General features: G+C 28.3%; 5 protein-coding genes across 6 annotated transcripts; 3 read left to right on the forward strand and 2 right to left on the reverse strand.

Annotated features, from left to right (window-relative positions):
• Window positions 1-322: 322 nt before the first annotated feature.
• LOC126926523 (serine palmitoyltransferase 1) lies at window positions 323-2,468 on the forward strand. Its single transcript, XM_050742854.1, has 2 exons — window positions 323-1,571; window positions 1,674-2,468. The coding sequence occupies exons 1-2, from the start codon at window positions 662-664 to the stop codon at window positions 2,177-2,179; spliced, it is 1,416 nt and encodes a 471-aa protein (XP_050598811.1). The 5' UTR covers window positions 323-661; the 3' UTR covers window positions 2,180-2,468.
• Window positions 2,469-3,040: 572 nt separating this feature from the next.
• On the reverse strand, window positions 3,041-3,511 carry LOC126927995 (uncharacterized). Its single transcript, XM_050743952.1, has one exon. The coding sequence runs from the start codon at window positions 3,509-3,511 to the stop codon at window positions 3,041-3,043; it is 471 nt and encodes a 156-aa protein (XP_050599909.1).
• Window positions 3,512-3,968: 457 nt separating this feature from the next.
• On the forward strand, window positions 3,969-6,219 carry LOC126926610 (60S acidic ribosomal protein P0). The gene is made up of 5 exons (XM_050743000.1): window positions 3,969-4,102; window positions 4,694-4,781; window positions 4,865-5,275; window positions 5,370-5,714; window positions 5,965-6,219. Exons 2-5 carry the CDS (start codon window positions 4,728-4,730, stop codon window positions 6,106-6,108), a joined length of 954 nt encoding a protein of 317 aa, XP_050598957.1. The 5' UTR covers window positions 3,969-4,102; window positions 4,694-4,727; the 3' UTR covers window positions 6,109-6,219.
• A 928-nt stretch (window positions 6,220-7,147) lies between these two features.
• LOC126926497 (glutamate--cysteine ligase catalytic subunit) lies at window positions 7,148-11,555 on the forward strand. Its single transcript, XM_050742788.1, has 10 exons — window positions 7,148-7,319; window positions 7,427-7,727; window positions 8,357-8,466; window positions 8,643-8,828; window positions 8,911-9,083; window positions 9,177-9,391; window positions 9,499-9,867; window positions 9,948-10,298; window positions 10,374-10,555; window positions 10,650-11,555. Exons 2-10 carry the CDS (start codon window positions 7,578-7,580, stop codon window positions 10,816-10,818), a joined length of 1,905 nt encoding a protein of 634 aa, XP_050598745.1. The 5' UTR covers window positions 7,148-7,319; window positions 7,427-7,577; the 3' UTR covers window positions 10,819-11,555.
• On the reverse strand, window positions 10,953-13,195 carry LOC126926646 (protein Mpv17). 2 transcript variants are annotated; one of them, XM_050743083.1, is made up of 5 exons: window positions 12,715-13,194; window positions 12,393-12,597; window positions 12,183-12,298; window positions 11,763-11,984; window positions 10,953-11,692 (listed from the first exon to the last, which is right to left on the reverse strand). In XM_050743083.1, the coding sequence occupies exons 2-5, from the start codon at window positions 12,487-12,489 to the stop codon at window positions 11,567-11,569; spliced, it is 561 nt and encodes a 186-aa protein (XP_050599040.1). In that variant the 5' UTR covers window positions 12,490-12,597; window positions 12,715-13,194; the 3' UTR covers window positions 10,953-11,566. The 2 variants fall into 2 exon arrangements, with proteins under 2 accessions (XP_050599040.1, XP_050599039.1); XM_050743082.1 differs by having other exon boundaries at window positions 12,393-13,195.
• Window positions 13,196-13,431: the final 236 nt, after the last annotated feature.

Below are 13,431 nucleotides of genomic sequence, written 5' to 3' on the forward strand. Positions count from 1 at the left end.
ACATTATTGCTTTAGAATTATAACTGTTATATCAGTAAGATAAGACAATAATAATTTCTTTATAAAATAGATCAATACATTTTCTACATTGTAGAAATAATTTTAAATTTATCTTCGTAATTCTTAATGAATTTTCACGTATAATAATGTAATTAAAATTGCAGTGAAATGTGTTTATATGGACTCTAAAATTTGTATGATAAATATATTTCAAGATAATATTTCACATATATATATTTCGTATTGATATTATATGTATACATGTGTATGCATGCGTGTGTATATATATATATATATATATCGGTGCTGCCACCTGGTTTTTATTTGGTTCTTCGAAAGAAGTAACCACAAGGCGCAATCATTGCTGCTAAGCTGAGTCACAATTAGTTTTATCTAATGCTTTGTTAAGAGTATTTATCAGTATGAAATGAAAACTTTCTTAATATTTTGCAATACTAATTTACTTTTAGAGTACAATTATCAATATCATTCCTACGTGTAACACTTCAAAGAGTAATAAGCTTTTTAAAGTATGTATGTATTCACTACAATTATTTTGCACAAGTATATTAATCAAAAGTAATACAAAGTATTACATAAGGTGATTAAGTCACGTTAGAAGTTATACGAAAATAAAAACAGGGTATTTGTAAAATATCATATGACCAAAAACATGAGCACAAAATTTATATTTATTGAATCAATGAATATTTTGAGTACAATACCTCAATATCATATGTTACTAGGAACATTCTTAATTCTGTGGCTTATTTGGTTTATTAGTAAGAGATATTTCAGTCGAGATAGAACATTAACTGAAGATGAAATAGAAAGGAAACTTGCGGAATGGAATCCTGAACCTCTCATAAATAATCCACAGATGAATCATATATCTTTAAATCCAAGATGCATAACATCTAGAGCTGGTAAAAGAATAGTGGTAGATGGGAAAGATTGCTTGAATTTAGGTACGCACAATTACCTAGGTTTAACTGAAAATAATGAAATAGAAAAGGATGCAATAGCAGCAATAAGAAAGTATGGAGTTGGTTCTTGTGGTCCACGTGGATTTTATGGTACTGTGGATGTTCATCTTGAATTAGAAGAACGTTTAGCAGATTATACAGATACAGAAGAAGCAGTTGTATATTCATATGGATTTAGTACAATTGCGTCTGCAATTGCAGCTTATTGTAAACGCAGGGATCTTATATTTGTAGATGAACAAGTAAATTTTGCTATACAGAAAGGATTAGATGCAACTAAGGCTAATATTACTTATTTTAAACATAATGATGTAAATGATCTTAGTAATTTATTGATGAAACAAGCAAAAATTGATGAACAAAACCTTAAAAAAGCAGCTAAAATCAAACGCTTTCTAATAGTTGAGGGTATTTATATGAATACTGGAAATATTTGTCCACTACCAGAATTGGTTGCACTCTGTAGGCAATATAAATTAAGGATATTTATTGATGAATCAATATCATTTGGAACTCTTGGTAAACATGGGAAAGGTATCACTGAACACTTTGATGTTCCTAAACACGAAATTGATATGATTATGGGTAAGCAATATTATTCAATTATAATTATCAGCAATAAACTACTATAGATCTTAATTTCTATTAATAATTTGTATTATATTTTATATACTTTATACTTTTTAGGTTCTCTGGATTGGGCAATGGGGTCTATTGGAGGTTTCTGTGTAGGCACATCATTTATTATTGAACACCAACGCTTATCTGGTCTTGGATATTGCTTTTCTGCATCTTTACCACCTCTTTTAACAACTGCCGCTATTACTTCTTTAAATATTATGAAAAATAATCCACAACTATTTAGATCATTAAGAGATAATTGCATAGCCATAAATGAGGGACTCCAAAACATTCATTGCCTGGAATGTTCAAGTTTCCCAGAATCCCCAGTAAAACATGTATATTTAAAGAATAAGAAAGACCGTGCTACAGAAGAAAAATTGCTTTCTAAAATCTCTGATAAATGTATTGAAAATAATTTAGCAGTCATAACTCCTGCCTATTTAGAAGCAGAGAAAAATGTACCTAGGCCTAGTCTTAGACTTTGTGTTTCTACACTTCTCAACAAAAGTGACATTGATTTTGCAGTGAATGTATTGAAAAACAGCGCTGAAGAAATACTATCAGTATAATTGAAAGTAAAAGAAAAAATTTAAAACCAGTGTTTTAAAATTAATATATGTTTTACACATGAATTATTTTTCTCTATTAATATATGGTTGATTATATATTAATTGATTATATATAGCAAAGTATTCTCCTTTCCAACAAATTTGACATTATTTTTTATATAATATTGTGCCATTTTCATATTGTGATGAATATATCATATTATAAAAATTAATTTAAAATTGATTTTGAATTAAATATAATTATATTATATGTAATTTCAAATGAATAAATAAATATAAAGCAATGTAAGATTTTTATCATCTATTTTATGCTATAACAATGCATATTATAGTAGTACTTACAAAATAATTATACTTAAGAATAACATTAATGTTTAAACTAAATTAATAGTTTGCATTTCAAATTTAATTTGTAATCAATTATTTCTTAAATATAATTTTGCATATACAGGGTAGCCCCACTAAATATCACTCTCATTTGTTATTAGTAGCGGACAAAAGATTAAGACAAAATGGAAAAAATAAATAATTGATTTACTTTCCATAAAAAATATAAATACAGTGTTCTACTTTTGGTATTAACTAATTAGACATTTGTTTATACACTTTAAAAAAAATTTCATTTTAATACTTTGCTCAGTAACTAAGTTATAAAAAAGGAATGAAATCTGTATAATATCTCATCGGTCAAAAGTTTAAGACTATATAAAAAAATATTACTTTTTAAATTCAACATTTTGTCCAATATCCGTTATTTCTTATCATTTCCTCTTGGCATAAAATCTATTAATTTTTTACATTGATCTACCGTAATATTACTCCAAGCTGTTTCAATTGTAAAGTTCATTTAAATTTTTCGATTTATAACCTTGTACTGTCTTTTTTATGATGCTCCACAAATTTTCGATTGAATTTTTGAGCTTTAGCAAATGCAAGTCGTCTTTTTCGATTCCTAGAACTCAGCAATGGTTTCTTTTGGGGTTTTCGTCCTCCTAAGTTAAAGTCTTCTAATCTTCTCCTAACAGTTCTAGCACTAATTTGTGTATCGTTTTTATAGTTTATTTCCACAGCAATATTATTTGCACTACGAAAACGATCCTTTCCGCTCAATCGATGAATTCGGCGATCCATTTTCGGCGTTGTTTTCCGTGGTCTTCCGTTTTTCGGTTGATCGCAATACATGCCTGCCTTTAAAAATTTATACCAAGCTTGCTTACAAGCCGTTTCTGACCTGTTCACTATATTTGCTATTTCGATGAAGGTTTTACTTTGCTTTCGCAGCCTTACGATTTGTTTCCTTTCGTTTTCAAGTAAATTCTTTGATTTACCCATAATCTGTTCCTACCTAAATGAATTTTAAGCAATAAAAGATACACTAAATAATGATTTTGACATTCCAGAATCAAAATGTTCAAAAACTATATTCATATTCACGTTTTACACAGATCGTCTTAAACTAATGTCCACTGTTTACAAGAAGCGGTAATTAACTGTTGTAACTCCTACATTGTTTGTATTTAACAACTGACGGCCTGAGGTTACGAAGGTCAAACATACAGCTATGTTATTCCAAAGAGACAAACCGAATAGAAGAACAATATGTTTGTAATCCAATTTCAATATCGTTGTAGACCATGAAAAAACAAATTCAACGGCATTAATGGTAATAACTATACTGTTCCTGAAATTTAATTTCGAGATATCGTTTACTTTTAACTATTCAACTTACGTATTATAAAAACAGCGTATTTAAGAATTTATAATTTCTATGTAACTTTATTTCTTTATGTGCATTTAGACATTTTTTAAATATTCGCGCTAGGATAATGATTTTCCTGAGGCGCGTATCCGGTAAATTTTTGTGTCATGGAGGAGGAAGAACTTCCTCTTTCTTCCACATTGCACCCGCAAATTTTTGCTGAGGTAGGAAAATTTATTTTACATTATTTTTGTGATAAAATAATAGCTTACTTACTTTGTGTTTATAAAAATCATTTTATAATACTATTTAAATCATGTTTCATTAATCAAATGCAGAAGGTATAAGATATTCTTGATTATTCAAGTGAAAATAAACAATATGTACATGCCATGCGGTCACCTAACCTTAATTTTAGTAATTCCTAAATATTTTCATATTTATAATTTATATGTTTAAAAGTATCGATTATTTATGCATATAAAACTATCATATATGCTTATAATGGAAGCGCATGTATAAATTTTATTGTCTACATATACTTATATGTGTGATGAATTATATAGAATTTTTATACAATATTTGTTTTTCATGAATATTTGTAAAATAAATAAGAAAATAGGAAAAATTATATGATGATAAAATAAAATGTCTGATAATTTGAGAACCATACAGACGCTAGAAATAGCAGAACCCATCTGTGTGCGAATTACAAGATTATACATTACACATGCGTGTAGTCTGATTTTAATTTTTGTGAAATGCCTTAAAATATTAATAGTAAATTATATATAAATAAGTCTCTTTATTTTTAGTCCTTAAACGTTTTGTCCCTATACACACTTCAAGATGGGTAGGGAGGACAAGGCAACATGGAAATCCAATTACTTTACAAAACTTGTTGTAAGTATTTCAAATATTTTATCGCGAAATCATCACTAAAATATTTAATTCATATCTACATTATATATATATTTTTTATACAGCAACTATTGGATGATTACCCAAAATGTTTCATTGTGGGTGCCGACAATGTTGGTTCGAAACAAATGCAACAAATCCGTATGTCCCTTCGTGGGAATGCTGTTGTATTAATGGGAAAGAACACAATGATGAGGAAAGCTATTCGTGGTCATATTGAACGCAATGCTGCCCTCGAAAAACTTCTTCCACATATTCGTGGAAATGTTGGTTTTGTTTTTACCCGTGGAGACTTAATCGAAGTAAGGGACAAACTTTTGGAAAACAAAGTCAGAGCACCAGCTAGAGCAGGTGCTATTGCACCACTAAGTGTAATTATTCCTGCTCAAAACACTGGTCTTGGGCCTGAGAAAACATCATTCTTTCAAGCTTTGAGCATTCCTACCAAAATCTCTAAGGGTACTATTGAAATTATTGTAAGCATATGATTCAATTTAAATTAATATCTTTTTGTCTGAGTAAAAGGTTAATATAATAACAAGTAAAAAATTATATTTCATTATGTTTTAGAACGATGTACATATTTTAAAACCAGGTGATAAAGTGGGTGCATCTGAAGCTACTCTTTTAAATATGTTGAACATTTCTCCATTTTCATATGGTTTACTTGTTGAACAAGTCTATGATTCGGGTACTATTTTTGCACCTGAAATTTTGGACATCAAACCAGAAGATTTAAGAGAAAAGTTCATGGCTGGAGTGGCAAACTTAGCCGCAGTGTGTTTAGCTATTGGCTATCCCACAGTAGCTAGTGCTCCTCACAGTATCGCTAATGGATTCAAGAATCTGTTGGCCATTGCTGCTGTGACTGATATTGAATTTCCAGAAGCAACTACAATTAAGGAATACATCAAGGTATGTTATATTCACGTAATTTTTCAATTTTCATCAACACATACTGTAATAAGTTTCTAAAATATTGATGTGATGAATCATGTTTCTGAAAATCTTATGTAATTAGTGCCAGAACTAGAAATAGTGGAACCCACTGGCACTATTAAGATTCTTGTTGAAAAATGCGTAAAATGCAGTCTGATAACATATACTATGTATAGTTTACATGTAATTATTAAAACCCATCTAACATTATCTAACGTTTTTATAGGACCCAAGTAAATTTGCTGCTGCAGTTTCTGTTGCTGCACCAGCTACGGCTGCTGCAGAAGCACCAGTCGCGGAAAAGAAAGAAGAAAAGAAAGAGGAATCTGAATCAGAAGATGAAGATATGGGATTCGGTTTGTTCGACTAAAATACGAATGTACATACATATATATGTATTACATGATTAATGACGTGAATATTTTAATAAACCGAACCTTCAAGACATACAACACTGAAATAAAAAGTGATTCATAACATACGTTGCATATCAGTTTAATCAATCCTTTTACTTATTTGTTACCTTCATTTATTTTCACAAATTTATATCGATAATAAAGGTAAATATTACACCATTTAAACGAATGATATGACGTCAAATGGTAATTGATAAAAGTAAAAATTTAAAAAATAAGGATCAAAATTTTAGTGTAATAAGTATAGAGAATGTTTTGAAGACATGTCAAAGATTTTTATTTAGTCGATAATTATTTATGGTTAATTATCTTAACTATAAGAGTCAATATTATTGGTTTGTATATAGCCAAGATTTATAAAATAATTAAAATTACATAAATTTTTGTACAAATTCTTTATTTTATCATACTAAAACATATGATAAAATCAGTATCTGTCTATCGAATTTTTCATCCATATTAATAATTAATTCTTGCGTTCCTATGGCTAGTTCACTAGGATAACGTAAAAGTAAAAGAAGTATATATCTGTAGTGATAAAATTGATCATCCCTTTAGCGGGATATCTCCCGCTAAAAACAGCGCTTTAAGAAAAAACGTAAAAATTATACAAATACAAATGTCATTTTATATTAAAATTCTTTTTTATTTATATTTACATTATACATAAATAAACAATTTTATGTAACAAATAATATTGCCTGTAATGTTTATTTACTTAAATTAGAGTATCATTTACCTATAATTTACAAATTTATTGTTTCATTTTGCTTTACTTACGGTAGACCGCATTTCTATTTAAGAAAAAAGTTACATGATATAACTGGTAAGATATAAAATATGTAGCGGACTATAGCCTACAAGTACGACTATAGAGAATCTGCATTAGTAAGTTCTTAATAGTACATACATATGAACCACGATTGACCCGGCTACCGGAATCCGCGTTCTGTATTGCGGAGGGTTAATCTGTTTAATTACACACGTGAGTCATCTGGACTGATCAGAGAAATGTTATATTATGATTATCTATCAAGGAAAGAATGGTATATTGCTATCTAAAGAAAACAATTATTACTATACAATTACCTAAGTTTTATCAATTGAAACATGAATTGACAATATTTTAAGCCGATATCTCCAAGTGTTTCTAGTCGGAGTTGTGGTAGGAGGATATGATTACCTTGTAGTTATATATCATTGAAGTGACGGGATACTCATAAAAGACTGTAGTTAGTCTACAAAGCAGTATTATACTTTATTTCATTTTAGGATTTGTGGCGGTTTCTCCGTGCGTGAACGTGAAGTTAAGATTGTATTTCGATATAACTCGGCAGAAATCGGGTTAAGTCGATCTTGCGCGAAATTCTATTTCAAGTGTCAAGTTAAAAAAAAAAGCTTATATTAATTGTTCTATATAATAATGGGATTACTATCCGAAGGAAGCCCTTTAACCTGGGAAGAAACGAAAAATCTTGCTGACCATGTTCGGAAACATGGAATTATTCAATTCATTAACCTATACAAAAGACTCAGGGATCGACAGGGTGATATACTCAAATGGGGCGATGAGGTAATATTTATTTTTTACATTTTCGTTATGTGACATTTATCAACATATATCGTAATGTCATGCAATAATATATATACTAAGTTATTAGAAAGAACGTTATCTTCTTTTCGTGTAATTTTCGTACGGAATGATAGAAATACAAATCACGCAATATCTTTTATTATTAACTCATGTTAATTTTTGAAGAATAATTTTAATTTTATTGATAAATATTATTTCTATTATATTATTTCTAATTTAATATAATAATGTAGTTATTATATCCTATGTACAATTGTAAAAATATAATTTTGATAAAAAATTAAATTTAGACCTTAATTCATTATCTATTTGTTATCTGTATATTACTTTTATTTGTTTGAACTTTTATAACATTCTTATGAGATTAATATTTGTAGAGGCAATGAATGAATATTTCCAGCAATTATAGATATTAAACTACTATAAGGAATGACCTTGAGTTTTCTCCAACTACAATTCAGTCTTAGATACATGATTCAACATTTTTTGCTCTATTTTATTGATATGTCGCCCACTTATTACAAAATTGACATATTTCTTAAATCTACTCTTATCACTGTTATTTCCATATTTAAATTATTAATATTTTTAATGTGATTTCTAAATAGGTTGAATATATGCTTATTAAATTTGATGATAAAGCAAAAACTGCAAAGCTTAGTTTAAGAGCTGCAGAAATATTAAAAACATTAAATGAAAAAGAATATAATGATCCAGAGTAAGTATCTTATTCTTTATTTTTTAAAAAGAATTTTAATTGATGTAAATTACAAATATTACTGAAATATATCTTAAGTTGGCTGTTTAAATATATAACAATATATTTTAATAATAATTATATTTTTTTTAATAATGATAAAATAATCTAAAATATTTAAATAATTTGTTTCACAGCAATATTAAATCATTATGGAGACCTGAATATGGTGCTTATATGTTAGAAGGCACACCAGGAAAGCCATATGGTGGCTTATTAGTTCATTTTAATGTTGTTGAAGCTAACATGAGATATAGAAGGCAAGAAGCTTCAAAATTACTTGAACCCAATGAAGTTTTAATGTCTTTAACTAATTTTCCTAGGTATGTAAATTAGTATTTTTATCAAAATTTATTATATTTGATATGTATGAAATACATTGTTAGCTTAAATATTCTCTTACAGAACAGGAGCATATGATTTCACAGATCCTCCAACACATCCAACTCCAAATTCAGGGGCATCAAAAAGTTTATTTTTTCCAGATGAAGCTATATATCCAGGTCATCCGCGATTTAAAACATTAACGAGAAATATAAGACTACGACGTGGAGAAAAAGTTGCTATAAACATTCCTAGTATGTACTTATTGTATTTAATAGTTGCACATTTGTATCTTTTTATGAATATAAAAATTCAGTTAGAGCTTGACATGAAGTGTTTCTTTGCAGTTTATAAAGATAAAAATGTTTCAAGTCCTTTTAAAGAGGATTTTAGTCCCTTTATTGAAGATGAATCAAGTTGTGCAGCAAGAGAAGATCATATTTACATGGATGCCATGGGTTTTGGAATGGGTTGTTGCTGTCTACAACTTACTTTTCAGGCTTGTAACATAGAGGAAGCAAGGACATTATATGACCAATTAACGCCTTTATGTCCAATAATGGTCAGTAATATGTAAAAATATAATTATGTTTTCATAAGCTATGAAGGCATGAAGTTAGCATATTCTTTCGCGCATGCTCTACAGAACATTTATTTAACATTCGATAGTTGGCTCTGACTGCTGCTAGTCCATTTTACCGAGGATATATAAGCGACGTTGATTGCCGGTGGAATGTGATATCTTGCTCTGTAGACTGCAGAACACAAGAGGAACGTGGCTTAAAGCCTTTGGAAGAAAATAAATTCAGAATTAGTAAATCTAGATACGATTCTATTGATTCATATCTTAGTGAGCAAGGAGAAAAATATAACGATGTTCCCTTAACGTATGATGATGAAGTATATAAACAACTATTAGATAATGGAATTGATAAATTACTTGCACAACATATAGCTCATTTATTTATCAGAGATACTGTATCTTTATTTTCTGAAAAAGTTCATCAAAATGATTTGGAGGATACTGATCACTTTGAAGTAATTATCATTATTATTATCAATTAAGTTTATCTATAAAAATTTAGCTTTGTATACAAACACAAAATATAAAATTTCAGAACATACAATCAACTAATTGGCAAACTATGCGATTCAAGCCACCACCACCAAATTCATCTATAGGATGGCGTGTTGAATTTCGTCCATGCGAAGTTCAAATTACGGATTTTGAAAATGCTGCAATAGTTTGTTTTATTGTCCTTCTTACAAGAGTTATTTTAAGTTATAAATTAAACCTTCTGATACCAATTAGTAAAGTTGATAAAAATATGGCTCGGGCACAAAGGAGAAATGCAGTTACAGCAGAAAAATTTTGGTTCCGTCAAGATATTACATCAGACGCAAAAAAGCAAGATGATGGACAACCAGAGTATACAGAATTTACTGTTAACGAAATTATTAATGGAAAGGTATTAATACTTTGTTCATGAATGAAATCAATTAACAGATTTCAAAAATATCCTATAATATATTATTTGTATCAGGATGGTATTTTTCCGGGTTTAATACCGTTAGTAAATTCGTACTTAGCTAGTATGGATGTAGATGCGGATACACATTGTACTGTACAAGCATATATGAAATTCATACAAAAAAGAGCTTCTGGAGAATTATTAACGACTGCTGCATGGTTAAGGAAGGAAGTTGTTTCACACCCAGAGTACAAGTACGTATGTCATTTAGTATATATATGTGTATGTGTCTGTGCAAAATGTATGAAAACTTTTATTATATTTCTAATTCTATGTTACATTATATAGAAACGATTCTGTAATAACACAACGCATCAACTATGACTTATTAAAAAAAGTACAAAAGATTGTATCTAATGAAATATCGTGTCCAGAATTACTCGGAACGTGTATACTATCAAAAACTAATGAAACTATACCTGCAGCAGTTGCAAAAGCGGAAAAGGTTCCCATGTGAATTATTGTTGTTAATAACAATGGCTTAAATATGCTTAAATGGATATATATATAATATTATATATATATATATGTAATATTATATATATATATATAATATAGATACACAATAACTTAAATAGATAACAATTAATATAGATTTAATTTTCGTTTATTTTAGTGCACTTCAGATCTTCTTGTACATACTTAACATTTAAAATATTGTGTGTTCACGTCCAATGATTTCATGGTTTTTAAAAACGGTAACATTCCATAAAATGATATTATACCCAGTACATTAAAAAAATGTATACTTTTGTAAAAAATAACAATTTACTTTGCAATAGCAGTTTCATTAGAGGACAAATTTTGATATAAACATACAATATAAATTACAATGTTGATATGCTTAAACATAAATAACAACTACTAAATTACAATGAAACATGTCCTACATGCATCAATTTTAGGAAATAAACGAACAGCAATTATTTTCTTCGAGGTCAAATGTACTTCATAATATAGAAAAAAACACATTTTTTTTTAAATTTATAACGAAAAGCTTTTGGGATCTACATCGTCTATAGTGCTATTGTTGTTTTATGTTACAATACTATATTGTTTATTTAATGATAAATATCATGTAGTTTATCCCAAAAGTCGAATTTTATTATTTTATTGTGAACAATACTTAACAAAATTTAATAGTATTAACATTTGTATTTAAAAAAATATGTTTATAAATTTTTACTTATTTTATATTCTTATTTTTATTTTCCTGAACTTGTCCTATAGGAGATATAAGTATTCCATAACAAAGCTATAGATTGTACTACTAAAACCTGATGATGTAAAGGTACAAAATAAAAGTTAAATAGTTGTACCATAGGCCAAATCTAAAACAAATTTTTCATTCACAAATTTATTTTTAAATATTTTTAGATATATATTGTCTTAATATGTTACCTTATAATTATTTTTTAAAATATCTGGATACTCATTATACAATTTTTTTTTTAACTGTTCTAAGTCATTTCCTTGTAGAATACCAATTGTTGATAGTAGAACTATTAAAAATGCAGGTGCAAAAAATAATTGATCACAAGACACCTTCTTTAATACTACAATTCCTCCTTTTGAGCCAATATATTTATCTAATATTCCGTACCAAGTTCGTGTGACAGGACCCTGCCATATAAGTTTAATGGAATTTATTTTATAAAAGCTTATGCAACAAATGTATAATTTATTCAACTTAATCAATTGTTTTATACATTTTATTATTATTTTACAATCATATGCATTATTAAGCTTTAGTAAATCAATATCATACATGTTATAAATAAAAATCAAACATTTTTGCAATTTTATATCAAATTTACTTACAGTAAGGAAAAGTCCTATGCATCCAAACTGAGCTGTTCTTATAAAATCTAAATCTTTAATTTTTCTTCGCTCAACTAGATTTTGTGCAATCTGATCTCCAAGTGCCATTAACGTACCTATCCGTTTAAAAATGTAAATAACTATTAATATATGTATAATAATAAAAGAATTTTTGATATTTCAAAAATGCTGTATATGTATATTCTTTACCCGCTTGTACCGCTTGAGTGAGTAACGGATATCTTGTTAAGAACCTTTGATATATTTTGACAACACCCAACATGTTCGTAGGATGTGTCATTATCATATTAAAAGTTATTAAAACTTTGTTGGTTACTTTTTAACTTCATGCATATTACGTATCTTTAATCTGATATTACGTACACACAATGTATATGGTTGTCATATTATGAAACTATTTTATTGAAAATACATTTGATTAGTACATTTAATTCACGTTATATGAGATTTAATAAATACACGACATGTGATAATATGTAACAATGTGAAACACGTGGATTACTAAACTTACAATTTACAGTAGTATCGTAGATTTTATTTAATCCATAAAATCATAGTACACATACACGCATGTATGATAACACACACATACATATATATATCTATTTTATGTTACAAGAGAAGAAATTCCTCTCTGATATTATCAATCCTAGTTTTTGTCATCAATTATAAAACTGCATTATAAAAAGTAAATAATGTTTTAATATACTTATAGATACTTTATTTTAAAGATATATGTACATGTACATGTACATACACATACAGGCATTTGCTTGGTATTCTGTTACCAAAGCCGTGATTGTGTTGTGTAGCCGTTTAAGAACTTGGGGAATTTCAGGCTGAATTGTTATTACCCATATAGTACCGCTGACCAGGGTTACCATTGCCAAGTAAAATCTCTCACCAACGATAACATGAGATCATATTACCCTCGCTATCACTCTACAACTCGCTCATATCACATGAAGTAAATTTCTTCTTACATCTTTCCGCATTGCGTCCGTAATTTGTTGCCCTACCTTATTTCTTTACGATATGAGTTATGACGTCATTAATCCATTAACTATACTATTGGGTTGGCAACAAAGTGATTCCGGATTTTGTCAATAGATGGTCTTAGCATATTCTTTTGTTTTCTCAACGTGTTCAAAGCATCTGAGCTATATTGTTTTCTTGTTGTTGGACTTCCACCTTTAATTTAGTAAAAAAAATTGTATCGATTAGTTAT

The sequence above is a fragment of the Bombus affinis genome, chromosome 2 (genome assembly GCF_024516045.1).
Source record: "Bombus affinis isolate iyBomAffi1 chromosome 2, iyBomAffi1.2, whole genome shotgun sequence".
In the NCBI taxonomy this organism is placed as follows: domain Eukaryota; kingdom Metazoa; phylum Arthropoda; class Insecta; order Hymenoptera; family Apidae; genus Bombus; species Bombus affinis.

Coding starts and splice junctions, on each gene's coding strand:
- LOC126926523 (XM_050742854.1), top strand. CDS start 662: ATGACCAAAAACATGAGCACAAAATTTATATTTATTGAATCAATGAAT. Junction 1,572..1,673: donor CGAAATTGATATGATTATGG/GTAAGCAATATT, acceptor TATACTTTTTAG/GTTCTCTGGATTGGGCAATG.
- LOC126927995 (XM_050743952.1), bottom strand. CDS start 3,511: ATGGGTAAATCAAAGAATTTACTTGAAAACGAAAGGAAACAAATCGTA.
- LOC126926610 (XM_050743000.1), top strand. CDS start 4,728: ATGGGTAGGGAGGACAAGGCAACATGGAAATCCAATTACTTTACAAAA. Junction 5,276..5,369: donor AGGGTACTATTGAAATTATT/GTAAGCATATGA, acceptor ATTATGTTTTAG/AACGATGTACATATTTTAAA. Junction 5,715..5,964: donor CAATTAAGGAATACATCAAG/GTATGTTATATT, acceptor ACGTTTTTATAG/GACCCAAGTAAATTTGCTGC.
- LOC126926497 (XM_050742788.1), top strand. CDS start 7,578: ATGGGATTACTATCCGAAGGAAGCCCTTTAACCTGGGAAGAAACGAAA. Junction 8,467..8,642: donor AAAGAATATAATGATCCAGA/GTAAGTATCTTA, acceptor TTTGTTTCACAG/CAATATTAAATCATTATGGA. Junction 9,868..9,947: donor AGGATACTGATCACTTTGAA/GTAATTATCATT, acceptor ATAAAATTTCAG/AACATACAATCAACTAATTG.
- LOC126926646 (XM_050743082.1), bottom strand. CDS start 12,489: ATGATAATGACACATCCTACGAACATGTTGGGTGTTGTCAAAATATAT. Junction 12,299..12,392: donor CACTCAAGCGGTACAAGCGG/GTAAAGAATATA, acceptor TTAAACGGATAG/GTACGTTAATGGCACTTGGA. Junction 11,693..11,762: donor TTTTAAAAAATAATTATAAG/GTAACATATTAA, acceptor AATTTGTTTTAG/ATTTGGCCTATGGTACAACT.